Raw genomic sequence first — 15,708 nt, forward strand, 5'->3', positions numbered from 1 at the left:
AGAAATGACAGAATATAGACGATATCGATTCTTTCCCCAGGGTACTCCTGCGTATGTCATTTTAAAGAGACAGTAACTTGATTTCATTAAGTTACTCTGGTATCATTAAATTACAAAAGTGTGAAAATCAATTACTTATTCTTTGGCAGTCCTGCTAAAAAGGCCACATTAGAGGAGACAATTAGCCCAAATTCATTGGCTCATATTCTAGCTGCAACAAAAGCGCCGTTGAACATGTAGCAGTTATGCAAAGTGAAGGGAAGGCGTCACAACCCAAAGCCTTCAACGCTTTACAAAACAAAGTCCCGGGTTGCAAGTTATTTTCCACACTTCATGCTGCCTGAGGAACTAGAATCAGAGAGTTTATGACCATCCCCTCATTAATCCAGAGATAATGCCTTACCCAATGATGGGAGCAGGAAGGATGGTACACATATCCTCATTCATTGACAGTGTGTGCTTTTCCTTGTGTCAACTTAATGAATAGCATTTTAAAACTCTATCCTAAAGAGGTGATTGGATGTTTCCTCCCCTTGGAACTGGAAAAAGCTAGACGGTAATGGCAAAACAACAACAGCCATTGTGCTAGAAAGCATTAATTAGAGACCTATTTCTTTCACAGCTTTTATTTCTGGAAGAATTTGTATAAAATGTGTATTTTAAAAGTCGCATGATGTCAGATGACATCAAGAAGGGAAAATGTGGATCCTTAGCTCAATATCTAAGTCAGCTCTCATATAACCGCTGTTGAAAAAAAATGGTTTCCCATGGATCTCCAGGAGCTTTGAGTGAAGCCCATATTACCAAAGATTGAACATTCTCATAGACTATAAGAACATCTATGATGGTTTGTATTCTAGATTGGAGAGAAGTTAAGCAAATCCAGACTGATTTGCTTGTATTCAGCCTTTGGCCTAGCTGAAGGGACTTAATGAAAAAAGCATTACAGTATTCCGTACTCCGGTGTAGTACTGAGACAAAGGTTCAAAAAGGCACGAGTTGGCCTCAAATCATCATGAATGACTTTAAAATAATGTGATTTTTAAAATTCACATGGGGCTCTTTTCAGTTGCCCTCCTAGTTTTTGAGACTTTACCAGGTCTTGTCACCAAGCTTTTCCCCACAACTGTGAGTCCTAAGAGTATTTTTAAATTAAGGCCAAAATGATCACTTAGTCACAGGACTCCGGTAGCTGGGACTTTAAGGCAAATACTAACCATTAAGAGACTTGTGCTGAAATAGTGAGAGCTGGCAACATGGTGAGAACTAGCACTTGACCCTAGGATTTTCAAAGGAGCCAGAGGGAACAAAGTGCCCAGTTGTCATTGACTTCCAGTTGGGCAGATCTGGTAGTACCAAGACCCACTGATAACCTGAGTGTGTTTATACTAAGGCCTTTAATTTTTCCCCTTCAAACCCAATTTCTTGCATATCTAACACTTATACACACTGTTTTATTTGCAATCACTCTAGATATCACCTACACCAAGCAGCTCTGAGGCTGAAGAGACCAATCAGACTTCAAATGTGGGGCCCTGATCTGTGGTTGGTGGAAACCGCACGAGCTGATCTCAGTGGGGTGACTGCAGTTGAAGGAATGATTGGGGTTCCACATATGGTGGAAAGCTAGACTGAGATGAACATGTAAACTGGAAGCCAAATAGGCTTCTTTTTCCATTTTTCCAACAAGGTTACCTCTGAGCTGCTGGAGAAAAGGAGACCACCTTTCCTCAGATGTCCCTGTTTTTGCTCGGTACCACATTAATCACCCTTCGTGTAACACCTCTGGCCTCCTAACTTGGTAAGCATTTGTTTTCCCATAGCACCATATCCTGGAAAGGACAGGAAGGGGACAGGAAGAAAGAAGATAGCAATTAGGAGTGGAACAGTCACTGCTGCATCTCTATTTGTTCAGTAGGTATTTCAGAGCACTGCGCTTTACTTGCATCACCAGCCTGAGATCAATGTCATTTACCCGAAATGTTGTTAGAACCCATACATATTTCTTCCAGCCAGCCTGCCTTTCAGTCACCCACCTTTTGATCTGGGAGCCCTCAGAATGATAGCAACTGTCCTCTTTAAATGCTTGGGCACCTCGGGAAGTGTCTTCTGGCTAGCACCTTTCTGTCTGCAGTCCATTCAGATCAAGGACTGAACTTTCCAGAAACACTTTGCAGGAGGCTCCCCTATCTGAAGCAGTGTTACCTTTCAGGCCTGACAATATTCTTCAAGCAAGGCACTGTAGGCCGTGTAGCCACAGACAGGGCTGAATGTACAATAGATGCCAGACAGTCCCCACCAGAATCCACGCTGTGGATTTTAGGAAGTACCTGCCCTGCCATGGCCCACTCAGAGAATTTCAGTAGGGAACAAAATCCCAGGGCTAGGAGAGCTTGTTTGGAAGCCTTGATAATTTGATTGCACACTTTAAGTGGAGCAGGGAAGTGTTAATGTTGTAGACAGTTAATACCAAGATGACGTGTTAGGAATACGCAAATCAGGGAACAACACAGGACTGCATCAGCCAGTTTACAGGCTGTCTTGGGAAGGGTCCAAAGCAGTGATGCAGCAATTTGCTGCATCACGCTCCAATTAGCTGTGGCAATGTTATCCTTTGCCAAGGTTTTAAAAAATGAAAATGAATCCAAAAGGTTATTTCCAGCCTGAAACGCACCCAAAACTGATTCCCAGTACATATGCTCCTAACATTAACACAGGCATTATGACAGCAAGTAACAATGTGTCCTAAAGCACAGGCTAAGTAGTGGAAATTAATTCAAGGGTGGGGATGGACAATGATGCATGCTCTCCCTGTTTGTTAATAAGGAAGCGCTATATTGGACACTATTGTATTACATCCATTTGTTCCACAAGCAACCCACCTCAGTGCTCTGTGTAGTATGAGGAAGGCCCAAAATAAGCCCACATCTCCCAGGCTTGGTGTGAGGCCTGAGGCCTAGACAGCAATGGCCAAAACATTGCTGATATAAAGCAAAGTGAATCTGTGAGCAACAGGAAGACCCCTACTCACAGATGTTGGGGCTAATAGGGCTGATATTATAGAAACACTCCTACCTGACAGGCTGAGAGAGCCCATTCTAGAGAGGTTGTAACAGAACACCCAGTGAAGAAACATCTCGGTACCAACACACCCACAGATAACAGGAATCTCCCAACCCAGGTTCAGGACAGGGCCTACACTGACAGCATGATGGATAGCGATCGAACCTCCACGTACAAGGTAATGGGTGGATCTAGGTAATGTCAGAGGGTGGCAAACTGATATGTCAGGAGTGTGACCTGTTTGAATCTGTGTGTAAAAGCGTATCCCAAAGAGTTGTCTTTGTCCGACCGAGGGGGCAGCGTCTCATCCCTGGCACTGACTGAGTCACATTCATTGTCACAGGCACGAATTCTTAGCCTATTTGTAGACATCTGATCCGGAGAAGCTATTATTCTGCTTTGTTTACAATAAACCTGGCCTGGTGCCTTCGATCTTTATCTGACTTTGAGGTCTTTGGGGGCTCTCTCGTCTGCTATGGTAACTATTTGCACAAGCCAGCATGACACACAGAGGAGCACGTGCACACAGCCGAATGGTTATCACTGAGAGAGCAGGAGACCTGTCAAGACACCCTGCCAGTCATGCCTGACTAATACACTATGATTTGCTCAAATCCAAAAGCCTGAGTGAATCAATCACTGTAAGACTTGATTATAATGGTTCCAACACGCTAACAGTTTTCCAAAGCATTCCTCATTGGGGATGAAATGCTCAATTCTCTACTTACTTCCTATATAAACTATTTCAACCACATCCACACACACAAACGAAAAATCAGTTTGAAGCGTGACGTGGATGGAGTCCTCACTGAAGACCAGAGATGCCTTGATTTTATTTGGAAGAACAACAAAAGGTTACTTACCTTACAGTAACTCTGGTTCTTCCAGATATGTTGTCCATGCAGGATCCCACTTGTGACATGCATGCACCTCATGTACATGAAAATGGTACAAACGCATGACACCTCAGTCTTCCCATCTGTAAAACGGGGACAATAATGCTGACCTTTGTAAAACGCTCTGAGATCTACTAAAAGCACTATATAAGAGCTAGACATTATTATTAATGCTATATTTTGGTTGTGAAATCAAGCACTAAAACTCCCAGGAAATTCCAAAAGATAAGATTGTTCTGGCAACAATAACACTCCCATGATACATATAGGTAGCATTCTTCATACCGGTTTTCCTTATTAAATAAAAACCCTAACCTATTACAAAATGCAGGACAATGTAGCACTTTAAAGACTAACAAGATGGTTTATTAGATGATGAGCCTTCGTGGGCCAGACCCACTTCCTCAGATCAAATAGTGGAAGAAAGTAGTCACAACCATATATACCAAAGGATACAATTAAAAAAATGAACAAATATGAAAAGGACAAATCACATTGCAGAACAGGAGGGGGATGCAGGGGGGGGGGAAGGAAGGAAGGTAAGTGTCTGTTACTCTGCCAGTGTAAAGTGGAAAATAAACAGGAGTTAGAATAGCTATGGAAACCTTAGTTGTAGGTGAAACAAAAGACAGGACTATGCAGCACTTTACGCATAGTCTTGTCTTTTGTTTCAGCTAGACCAGACTAACACGGCTGCATCTCTATCACTTAGTTGTAGGAACATCTTGACCAAAATGCTTGATCTTGCATCCAAAATACTGTATTAGTGCTAGTTTTTTTTCATTTAATAATGACTAGGGCTGGCTGTCACACTATCATGAATCCTTTGACTTCTGCAATTTCCAGTAAAAGTCATGGCTGCTCAGTAGCCTTCTGCAGAGCTCCATTAGCTTTCATATTTAAAATTATTACATTTCTAACCCTGATGATTATGAAGGTAATCTTTCAAATATGAATCAAGTGTAACACATATAAGGCTGCCTCCCTAGCAACAAACAGCAATTTCTAGAGAACATTCCTTTTTACTACAGAAAGATGGTTCAGCGATGACAAGAGCAGACTTATAAAACCATCTTATTTAGGAATATATATAAAACAAAACCTAAAATAATTTATACGAAAACTTTATCTACTTCTTAAATATATTATTGACATTTCCTATTTGACAGGAAATAACACATTTGGTATAATTTTAAAATGAAGATTTTAAAAGTCCATTTTGAAAAAAATTACCGTTACACATTTTTAGTTTTTCCAACTAAAATTGTGAGTTGTATTTTTGAAAAACAAAACAATGATTTTTCCATTTTTTCGCCACAACACTCAGCCAGCTTTAACAAATATTCCAGGACATGCTATAAGGTCTGATCACAATTAAGGCAATTATAAAGGGATTTAGTAGATTGTAATTGGGAGCTCAAATGCAGCAGAGATAAAACAGAATATATTACCAAGAACAAATCCACAGGGCACTTTCAGAACGATCAGCTATTTGTGTAATTACTCTCCATTTTAAAAAAGAAGCTGGAAATAAGACAGTTAATTTATAAATCAGTTTATTTACAAGTTTTATCCTCAAAGTACATTTCAGTTAACAAATATATTTACACTGGTGTACACAGGGACAACCCTGGTTATTTTACAGTTCATAATTACAAAAAACCCACATCCTCAACTCTATTGTGCAAAGCTGCACTGGATGCGATTATTGGCTGAAAACTGGCTTAGAAGCCAGCTTAACAGGTTATTTACACATACACAGTAAACAGGTTTATTTATTTTAATATCTGCACAATACAGTACACAGGGAGAGAAGGTCTCCCAAAGGCGGCTTTGCAAATGCATATAAAAAGGCTCTGCAAAGTCAAGGGAAAAAACCTATTAAATGCAGGTTAATTACAGTACTCCTTTTTCATCTGTCTAATATTTTTGCATTTTTAATTTTTATATTTCAAATATGTTCTGGATATTTTGCTTTTTTCCATTTTAGCTGATTTGTAAACACTTTAAAATTCCTACGATTTGAACTAAATACCTTGTAGGTTTCAACTGTTTTTCTACTGAATAGTAATTTATTCTCCTATTATTCTTATGGTAGCAATAGAATCTGAGTCTGAACTACACTCAGTTCTTTGCAGAAGAGTTATTTAAATGCTCTCTAACGCTGTGCTATTGAAAATCTTTTGCACATACACAATTTATTCAAGTATTGCAAAAAGCTAAGGCCACTTTTTCAAGAAAGGAAAGTGAACAAGATAGAGTTTTCATATAGGCCACAAAACCTTATGAGTAACAAAACCTTTTCTGAAAGGTAAAGTAGTAATAGCCCAGATCTATAGCCCAGGAAGTATTCTAGTCCGAGAAAGGTGGTCTCTCTTCATAGTCACACAATTTTGGGCTGCTCTATTTTGCATTAATAGCCCTTCTCCCGGGCTGAAAAGGGCCAAATCTCCATATTGACTCTGCCCACTTTATTTTTGGGCACAGAAAAATCCTGGAATTTCCATGTTCCCTTAACCTTGGATTTTCCAACTCTGTTGTACCAACATAGTTCAGCCATGACCCAGACAGAACATATTGGGCTTGAGATAAAAGGGGAAAGGGAAATTCAGCTTCTCTTTGTTCAACAGGGCTTCCCATACTACTTCAACAATTGATCACAAAGCCTGACCTGAAAGGATCACCACCAAGTCTCAAGTCCAACCTCTAGTACACCTCAACACTTATCAACTATTGAGAATGTAATATAACAGCCATAGTTATTTTAGTCTAGGTTGTTCCCATTACAAATTGGTATAAAAAAAATACAGTGATCTCTCCAAAACGTTTATTTTACACCGTTTCTTTCTGCTCAAAGAGCTGGAAAGACAGCAACTGTTTCTACAGCGGATGCCTAGACTTTTGCTTCCTCAAGCCAACACGAGGAAAAGTAATCTCCAATATTCTTCCACATCTTGAAAGACTGACAGTATAGGACACGCTCTGCGGGTGCCCCTACCACACATGTACAAATGCTATGTCCTACCAGGAATCCTCACAGATATAAATCATCAGCAATTGGCTCCTAGGGATGTAAACTAACTTATTTCTATGATACCCATGCCACAGACCTACTTTGCAGGTTTCTCTTTCTGCTGGTACTCTGCCCTCCTCTATAAACTATTTATACAAATAACAATAGTCTCTGTTGAAAAGACTGATTCATTTTCCTGGCTCTGACAATGACCTGGTTAGTGACACCATGCTCGCTAAACAGGAGCTGTAGTTTGGTTTTCCTCAAACGCTTAAGATAGTTTTGAGGTTCAGCATCAGGATGCTAATGTATCACTCATGAAAATGATTCATGCCAATCCATGAGTATCATCTGTCTTCCAGACAGCTAGAAATAATGTTATCACACATGGAACATTTCACATAGGAATGTCTAAGACACTACTTCATCCTGTTTGTTCTTTACTCGTTTATAGCCCACCAAAAGAGAGAGGCTGGCACTACAACATCTGAGAATTTCACTGGATTCAAAAGCCAACATTTCTCAGTGCTGCCCCTGATTTAAAGAATTACTGGTTGTGTGTCACTGTGCAAGAAGCAAATATTCCAATGACAGTTTCCCCCCAAAAAAAGATGGAAAGAGAGAGTATCATAATGGAGCAATATCACAAGTACACAAAGTAGGAAGCCCAAGAAACGCACACAGATGGAAGGAAAGGAGCAGAAATCTCCCCACATGCATATCACTGGCTGCTGCATCTTTGGGATCCCTCCTATCACGCGTCTGCGTGCACTTCAATACTTCAACATACTCGGAGAACATAATCCCACTTTGAGTCTCATCCTCTGTTAGTAAGCAGGACTTCCACAATTAAGGCATTGATATTCAACCCCATATTGTCTGTGTTTAACCAAGAAATGTAAGAAGGGAGGCCGGATTAAGAATGCATTTCAGAAGAATGGCACTGGGATTGAACAGCTCCAAACATACAACAGGTGGCTGCCTACTGCTAATGCTCTGGAAAAAGAACTATTTATGAGAAGGCAAGCAACAAGGGAGCAGAAAAGAATTTCACATTTTGTCTTCAGATTCCTCCCATTAACACACCACAATCATTGAAATTTGTCCTTTTCATAGTTTTCCCCTTTCCTTCCTACATTTCATCACTGAGGTGTGGTTCTTTCTAACCCTTCTGTCTCAAGAAGCTGGAACTTTTGTGCAAAGAGTATGGCCACTAGATGTTCCCAGGATAGATGCAATATTACATATGTACCTTTCACAGGTTCTGCTGTTTCAAAACCTAAGACAGTGCAACCCTGGCACCTAGACACTTTTTGTAAATTCCAACTTAATAAATTATCTTAAAATAAGTTAAAAACCCCACAACTACAAAACAAGTACACAGTTCAGCACTGGACATGGCTTTCTTTGGTGCATATGCTCATTTCCCTAATTGTTCAAGTAGCTGCTTCTCTGGTTTATTAGGGTTGGGTGGTAGCAAAAGAGGAAGCCAAGTGATTAAAATAAAGTTTTGTGAAAAAAACGTTTTCCACTCCTGCATGTCTACATGCTGAGAGAATCCTGAGTATCCATTTATCTAAGAGCTTCTGGTAGTCCAGGAGATGAGAAATGCTGCATGGTAGGAGTAAAGCTGAGCAAAGTTTAGTTTAGTATGCCCAGTTTTTGGTGGCCTTAACCTTTCTCCTCTTCTTGCTGAAGCAAATTAGATAGGAAACAGGTAAGAATTCTTTAGACAAATGCAAAAAGCAAGCTCATCCAATTTCCCCTTTGTTAGCCCAGTGATCAGGTCTGGTACCACACTGCATGAAGAAAGATGGGAATGGACTTCAAGGGAATGGAATGGCCTCTGGAGTGGAAAAACTGGTGCATATTGTTAGAACCAGAGGATACAAAGTAGTTAATAATGTAACACTATTAATTGCTGTAAAATCCATTGATGACTAAAAACTGACCAGTAATTATCAAAATCACCCAATACAGCTTTCTAAGGACAACTTCGATTCAAACCACTGACAGCAATTTTGGGCCAAGTGACCAGTATCTCAACACAAACGCATCCAACCATCCAGAGTACAATCTGAAGTTCATAGCCCCAGTCTGAGACCATGGAGAGGTGCTGACATATATTCTGTGTGCTGAATTGGTAGAAGGATGGTGTGAATACACCACAAGCCAGCACCAAGAAGGACCATGTGTGGCTGGAACATCAAATCCAGTGTAAAGTCTCTAAAGGGAGGGGGATGTTATACTGTGTTCCTTTGTCACATCTGAACTGCCTTTAAAGCCATGTATGAAAGTCCAGCAGCAGTATTGCTATGGTGGAGATGTAGTATGTGTCAGGAGTCAGAAAACCCATGACAAAAGTTTCACAGTTTCTGGTTTATTTTCACGGATGTCACACGAGCAGTAGTTTCCCTTGTTTTTCATGTATCTGGTTCAGAACATTAATAGTGTCTCTGATTAAGGCCTCGAAGATCCCATCTGCCAATTGCATCTTCACACAGAGCTCATCCTCATCATAGTTCACCCATTGAGCTTCTTCTTCATGGAGTTCCTGCACCTTGGATTTCAGAGAAAAAAGTGTTAGCACGCCATTGTTCCTTGGAATATTATTCTTTAGGCCTTCTACAACAAGTAAAAAAACAAGCCTGGAAAATGTGGACTTCAGAAATAACTGGCAATGACAGAGCAGTAAAAAGAACAGTTATATTATACAGATCATCTTTTAATTAGATAAATTAACTTTACCAAAGTATTTTTACTTTAACTTCTCCTTTAGTTTATTGTTAATTTTAAAGAAATTCATTATTTATGTACAAGTTTTGTGCTTGAAAAACATTACTCGTGTGCCATCATTCCTGGTCAGTAGTGTGAATTCAAATTGAAATAGTCTTAAAATTAATTAATTGCTTATTTGTAAAAAGTCAACAATGTGACCAGTGCTGCCCAAAAGAGGAAAACATTATTGAAATCAGTAAGAAAAGACAAAGAAAAACTGATTGAGGGGGAGGGAGGAGGAGGAGGAAGATAGGTGATTAGTATATAAAACTTATAAGCATCAGAAATCCCTAATGAAGAAATTCACACTTCATTACTAATTCTCAAATTAGAAGCAAAAATGCTGGCAAGCAATGCTATTGTGCAACACTATGATAAGTGCAAAATAGTTTTTTTCTTTGTACAGCATCAGTACTAGCTTAGAGACTCATGTGCCAGCTGCTGTGCACGGTCCAGACTGTAGAACTGCTTGGGCTGCAGATGGCCTGTAGGCCAAGAGTTTAACACCCCTGCTCTAGATCTTGCCTACAGCAGAAACACTGAAACTTCCTGTTCTGCCTGGTGACAAACAGGCCCACCTGAGGAGTGCCCCACTTGTGGAAAAGAACAGAAGCAACCTGGGGTGGAGAGCTCACTCGTGAGCAGAGACCTGTCTGCTCAGTTTGTCGGTAAAGGCATTCCCAGACTCTGGAGAATGCAGAAATCCTAGAGACAGGCCATCTTCTGACAAAACACTGTGGAATGAGCCCCTCCCTGCCTGTTGATGTAGAACATCATGACCAGGTTATCTATAATGACTCTGACCACTCTGCCCAATAACTGGGGCAGAAAGACCCTACATACCTTGTGCTAACCCTAACTCCTCTTCAGTAGCTGGGGTGGTGGACCAGGAGGCCTCTGGTGCGGCTGTCTCAAGAGGTATGTGGATAGTGCTTCTAATGCTCTGGCCACTGAGCTTTGAGGCTGCTCTGAGGCTGCACAGGAAACTACCACAGGTTTCATGGACAGTACTGGGTATGTCAAGGTGTCTGAGGTCATTGCACTGATTATAGTCCTGTCTGCAATTTCATGATGAGGGCAACCAAGTTGGTACCAAGGCTTGTGCCTGTGGGAGAAAGCAGGGCTCAGAAACGCAGCCTGCGGATCCGACACTGCCCGGCAACCATGATGGAAGGGAGTGCCTGCTCACCCTCATGTGGTACTAGCTGCTCCTGGTTGACAGTGACCCAGCTGACTGAGGGGAGCATCTGGAATGGCACTCCCCTCAGTGTCCTGTGCTGTGGGTGAGTGACCGATACGGAGCAGTGGATAACTGGTTCCACAACCTGGAATGAGATCTCAAAGAGCCTCTGCACTCTTCCAATACATGCACTGAGGAGCACAGTGCCGGTGGATCGGTGACCTGTCTCTTGAGTAGAGTCTGGACCGTGCACCTCTGAAAGTCTACACCCGGCTACTGGCAAGCTATGCTTCAGGTTGCCAACCCCTGTTGTGCCACCTGTGGATTGTATGGCGGGGCGAACTCTGGTGCAATGCCCCTTCAATAGGGGTATTGTCTACTGGGAGACCAAGTTGGGAAAAGTAAGGGATTTTCCCTGCTGAGGTCTTGCTATCACCAGCGTAGGTGGCACTGCCATTGAAAGAATGTCCTGGGCTGCTTGAAAGGCCTCCCGGGTGGTTGGCATGCAGAAACAGGCACTGCTACCTGGAGTGGGCAGTCAGCAGCAAGGTGGACTACTTCGCTCCATGTGAAGTGGGGAGCCCTGGTTGATGGGATTATTCAATGTGTCCAAACTGTGTCCCTGTTTGGACTTGTCAAACAGGGCCTGGAGACCTGTCTCTGTCCGTCTTCTTGAGCCTCTTGTCCAGAGCCCAGGATGGGAACCCGTAGTGCACTGCACACGGAAGCACTGGTGGTCGGTGCCAAGTCTGGGTGCTGTTCTTGCAGGGCAAGAACCATCTCCATGAGGAGAGTTTTAATGAATAACTCTCTTTTTCCTGGTTTGTGACCAGAAAAATTTACAAAATTCAGCATTTGTCGCTAATATGGGCCTCACAATGTCTCTAAGGGACTTCTTAACACTGCTTACTACCAATAATCGACAACTAAGAGAGAACTACAGTAAAACTCCAATAGTCCAGCATCAAAATGGCAAGAGCCTAGTGAGTGAGTTTTGGCAAAAAACGAGTAACAAGGCAACAGTGGCAGCAGCTGAACCAAGCGAAAAGGGTAAAAAAGGGTTTAAAAACCTAAAACATCATTGTATACAGTATGTACAATAAAAAGGGTTAAGAACACTTTATATACAGTATATAATGTATACAGTATATAACCAGCTTATAGTACCTCCTGATAGTTCAGCATATCCGATAATCCGGCACTACCTAGGTCCCAAAGGTTCTGGATTATCGGAAGTCTACTGTATTTACAAGGAAAACAACTAACAACAAAATGAAAGCAACAGTAAGGGCTGTAGCACTGCAGGTCCAAGCACCTTCACTGGCAGTAAGAAGGAACTGAGTGGGAGGGGATCCGGAAGTGCCCTATATAGTGTGGCACATACGCGCTACTCCAGGAGGTGCTGGAGCCAATCCCCTATGGATACTGCTGAGGGAAAATCTTCGTGCATTGGTGCACATGGCAAGCACATGCACCCATGTTGAATGGACATGAGCAAGCACTTGAAGTATTGCCTCTTTGCTTCCTGGTTGGCAAAGTCATAACACTACATGTACTTTACTATCACTATTGGTAGATTTGGAGAAGAGGAACGTAAACAAATCTCTTGGCCTATAGTACAAACACTTTATAGCAGTGGTTTCCATATTGTGGTTCCCAGCATGCCGGATAGACACATGGTACTGGCTCTCCTTGTTTTCAGCTGATACAGCCAAAAGTAAACACGTCCTTTATAAGGAGCAAATCAAATTTGGACAATAAATCAACAAGAAACAGACTAACTACATTTTAGCTTCTGCATTCTCCTATGCTAGTATGATGACAATGTGACCCTGGTAGACCAGGACCCAGCTCATGGCGAAGCCACAGATCAAGTCACTTGTGCATCAATATAGATCAGAGTAACTGATAAATGTATGAGTGTACATCTGGCACTTAAATTTAATGAAAAACTAATAGGTTTTCACTTATTTGTATATCTTGATATAATGTAATAGTAAACATTTATATTGTAAATATCCCTGTAACTAAATAACCCATCAGCCTTTTGAAATGCAAATGAAGGACTTTAACAGAAAAGTGATAATTTTAAAGCAAATGGTCATTATATGTGATGGATCAAAGACTCAAAATGCAGTCTTCACTCTCTGTTGTCAAAGGAAAAGACCACCTGAGTAGTGACCCCGTCAGCTTGTTTTCTGATAGAAGAAGCTTGAAAAATGGATTCAGGGAACCATCATTCATCTCTGGACTGTTTGGGATGTTTACCAGATGCAAAGCTGAGAACCCCAGAAACAATCTGGGTACCTTGAAAAGATTTTAGGGAAACTGGCAGTTTATTTACATGACCGCCACCACAAAGAATTACAAACACTGACTCACTTGGGCATATATTTTACCTGCTTTAACCGCTCAATAGCTCTCATTTCCTTTTCTTAGCTAATAAATCTTTAGTTTATTTACAAAAGAAAAAAAAATTTTTAAATTGGCACCCAGGGCAATCTTTGGTGTAAGATCTAGAATAACAACTGATCTGGGGTGGGGGGAGGAGGTGTCTCTTGGGAATGGAAGCAGCATTGTGTGTCATGATTTTCAGTTTGAGTGATCTTTTAATACAAAGTCCAATTTGTCTGGGTGACAAGACAGACTGGAGAATCTAAGGGGACTGTCTGTGACTCTATGATAGTCATCCAGGAGTTCGCATTTGTTACTGGCCTGGGGCATTCTAATTTGGAGTGTCTGTCCTAAAGTTGGCACACTCAGTTGTGAGCCACTCCAGATAGCATGACAGGCAGTATTTGAGATGCAAATATATATTTGTTTAATAAACCTATTCATAAGAACACAGACGAAAAACTATTGGCTATATTTCTGTTGATCTTGGGTTTCTGAAGACAAACATCTACAAAAGCTAAATCTGGATCCAACTTTGATTTGTTTCCTTAACTGACTATTGCCATGCTCAGGAAAACTGAAACTCGGTTTTTGAAACTCCAATTAAATCATCCTGTTCTATTTCTTTTTGAACACTCCTATTTAGCAAAGCATCTGATTTAGTGATGCTGCCATAATCCAACATTTGTTTTTGTGGTCATGAATTGTGGGGAAACAATAGTAGCAGAAGCTGGGGCTGACTAGGGAACAGAGAAAGCTGACCAGCTGCTTAACAGTTTTAAAAGGTTTTAACAAAGTATGTTTACAGAAGTTTTCTGGGGCTTGGCAACTCTTTTTAAGCTAGAAGTTTCTCTTTTGATAGCTTATGTTGCAGTGAAAAGCTTAGCAACAATGTCACTGAGCACTGCCAATCCCCCTAAGCAAACAGTATAACACAGAGTTTGTTTTTATAGATTTTTCCTATCCTTCAGCTTCAATGATGGCTGTTTTACCTCCGTTTCTTTGAGAGAGAGAGAGGGAGGATGAAACACAGGATTGTTAAGATTACATTTATTAAAATATATATGTATTATGGCATGTTAACCTTTGACACCTGGATTCTTGATGAAATCTGGAAGATTAGGGCCTGAATTTTCAACCTGATTCAACCCGATTCACTTTATTGAATGTTTCCAACTGGGACTAATTCATAATAACTGAAAGCTGATAGACACCAGCATGTTTCATATGCATGCTTCATATCCAATGTGGCTGTACTTTATCTTATCATAAATAATATTAATTACAACACATGCACTAGTAAAACCCATATATTCCAGGATACTTGACCCTAACTTTAAACCCTTTACTTAGCAAGACTTTTCTGTCAGGGACAAAATTGCACCTCAGCTAACACTTTGCTGGTGGGAGAAGAAAAGACTGAAGTGATCCATTGTTTCAGTTAAGTGGTATCCTATACAGGCCCGTACACAGGGGGAGGGGGATGTGCAAAGGGTGCGAAAGCACTTCCCATGGTCCCCCAAGTAAGCACGCTTGGGCCGGCCAGGGGAAGGCAGGAGCAGCGCGCTGCCTAAGCCTCCCTCCCTCATGCTCTGACCAGCTGGAGGAAGGCTGGGGCTGATTTCCCCGCTTACTCAGGGGACCATAAGGGGTGCAATCACACCCTTGCTATCCACATTTACAAAAAAGCCTCCCCTCCCCAGAAATTCCTACATACAGGCCTGTTATATACCTATTTAAGATATAATTAAGGTAAAGGCTAAGATAAATTGGCAACTCTTATGTTGCCAAGTAGACTCCTGCGCTTCATCACAGATGAGAGAGCGCCCAACCATTCAATAACATCACCCAAAGATCAACTTTAAAAATCTTGCTCCCATGAGTCATGTTCCATCCCTGCATCAATGGTTGGCAGCATATACTATCAACAGAACATACATGCAGAAGTAGTATATGAGCAGCAGGACTGCTCAATGCTTGCTTAATAAACATGCTGAGGGTATCCTGTGGCACAGCTGCTACCACAGCACAATGAAGATATAATCACTTTGAAATTACAATCCTCTTTCAAACTCTGCACTGGTCTAAACTTCAGAACTCTTAAAAAAGCCAAGAAATGCTGTATTGGAATTCTAACATGAGAAGGAGCTTAATCTATTTGACTTGCAGGATTACTTGTCATAGCAGAAACTACATTACTAACAATTAGATTCATCAAGGCAGAAAACCAGCCCTTTTCCTAGAATTTGTGACAAGTCAGAATATCATTTTTGGTCCAAAGAAAAAAGGTTATGCTTTCAGTTATTCATTTTACATTGTTTACTGTTTAAATAAATGGTTTTAACTTTTGATTCTTCTCAACTTTCTCCTCTTCTTACCATCTA

The 15,708-nt window shown here is 41.1% G+C and overlaps 1 protein-coding gene across 8 annotated transcripts in view; it reads right to left on the minus strand.

The window, feature by feature from the left end:
• Positions 1–5,498: 5,498 nt before the first annotated feature.
• Positions 5,499–15,708, minus strand: part of CEP350 (centrosomal protein 350) — a 108,413-nt gene continuing 98,203 nt past the window's right edge. For all 8 annotated transcript variants that reach the window (XM_075936824.1, XM_075936823.1, XM_075936825.1 and 5 more), the window contains one exon: positions 5,499–9,532. In XM_075936824.1, the coding sequence (XP_075792939.1) occupies positions 9,368–9,532 (165 nt within the window). In that variant the 3' untranslated portion in view covers positions 5,499–9,367. The remainder of the gene's footprint in view (positions 9,533–15,708) is intronic.

This window comes from Pelodiscus sinensis, chromosome 9 (genome assembly GCF_049634645.1).
Source record: "Pelodiscus sinensis isolate JC-2024 chromosome 9, ASM4963464v1, whole genome shotgun sequence".
Classification (NCBI taxonomy): Eukaryota; Metazoa; Chordata; order Testudines; family Trionychidae; genus Pelodiscus; species Pelodiscus sinensis.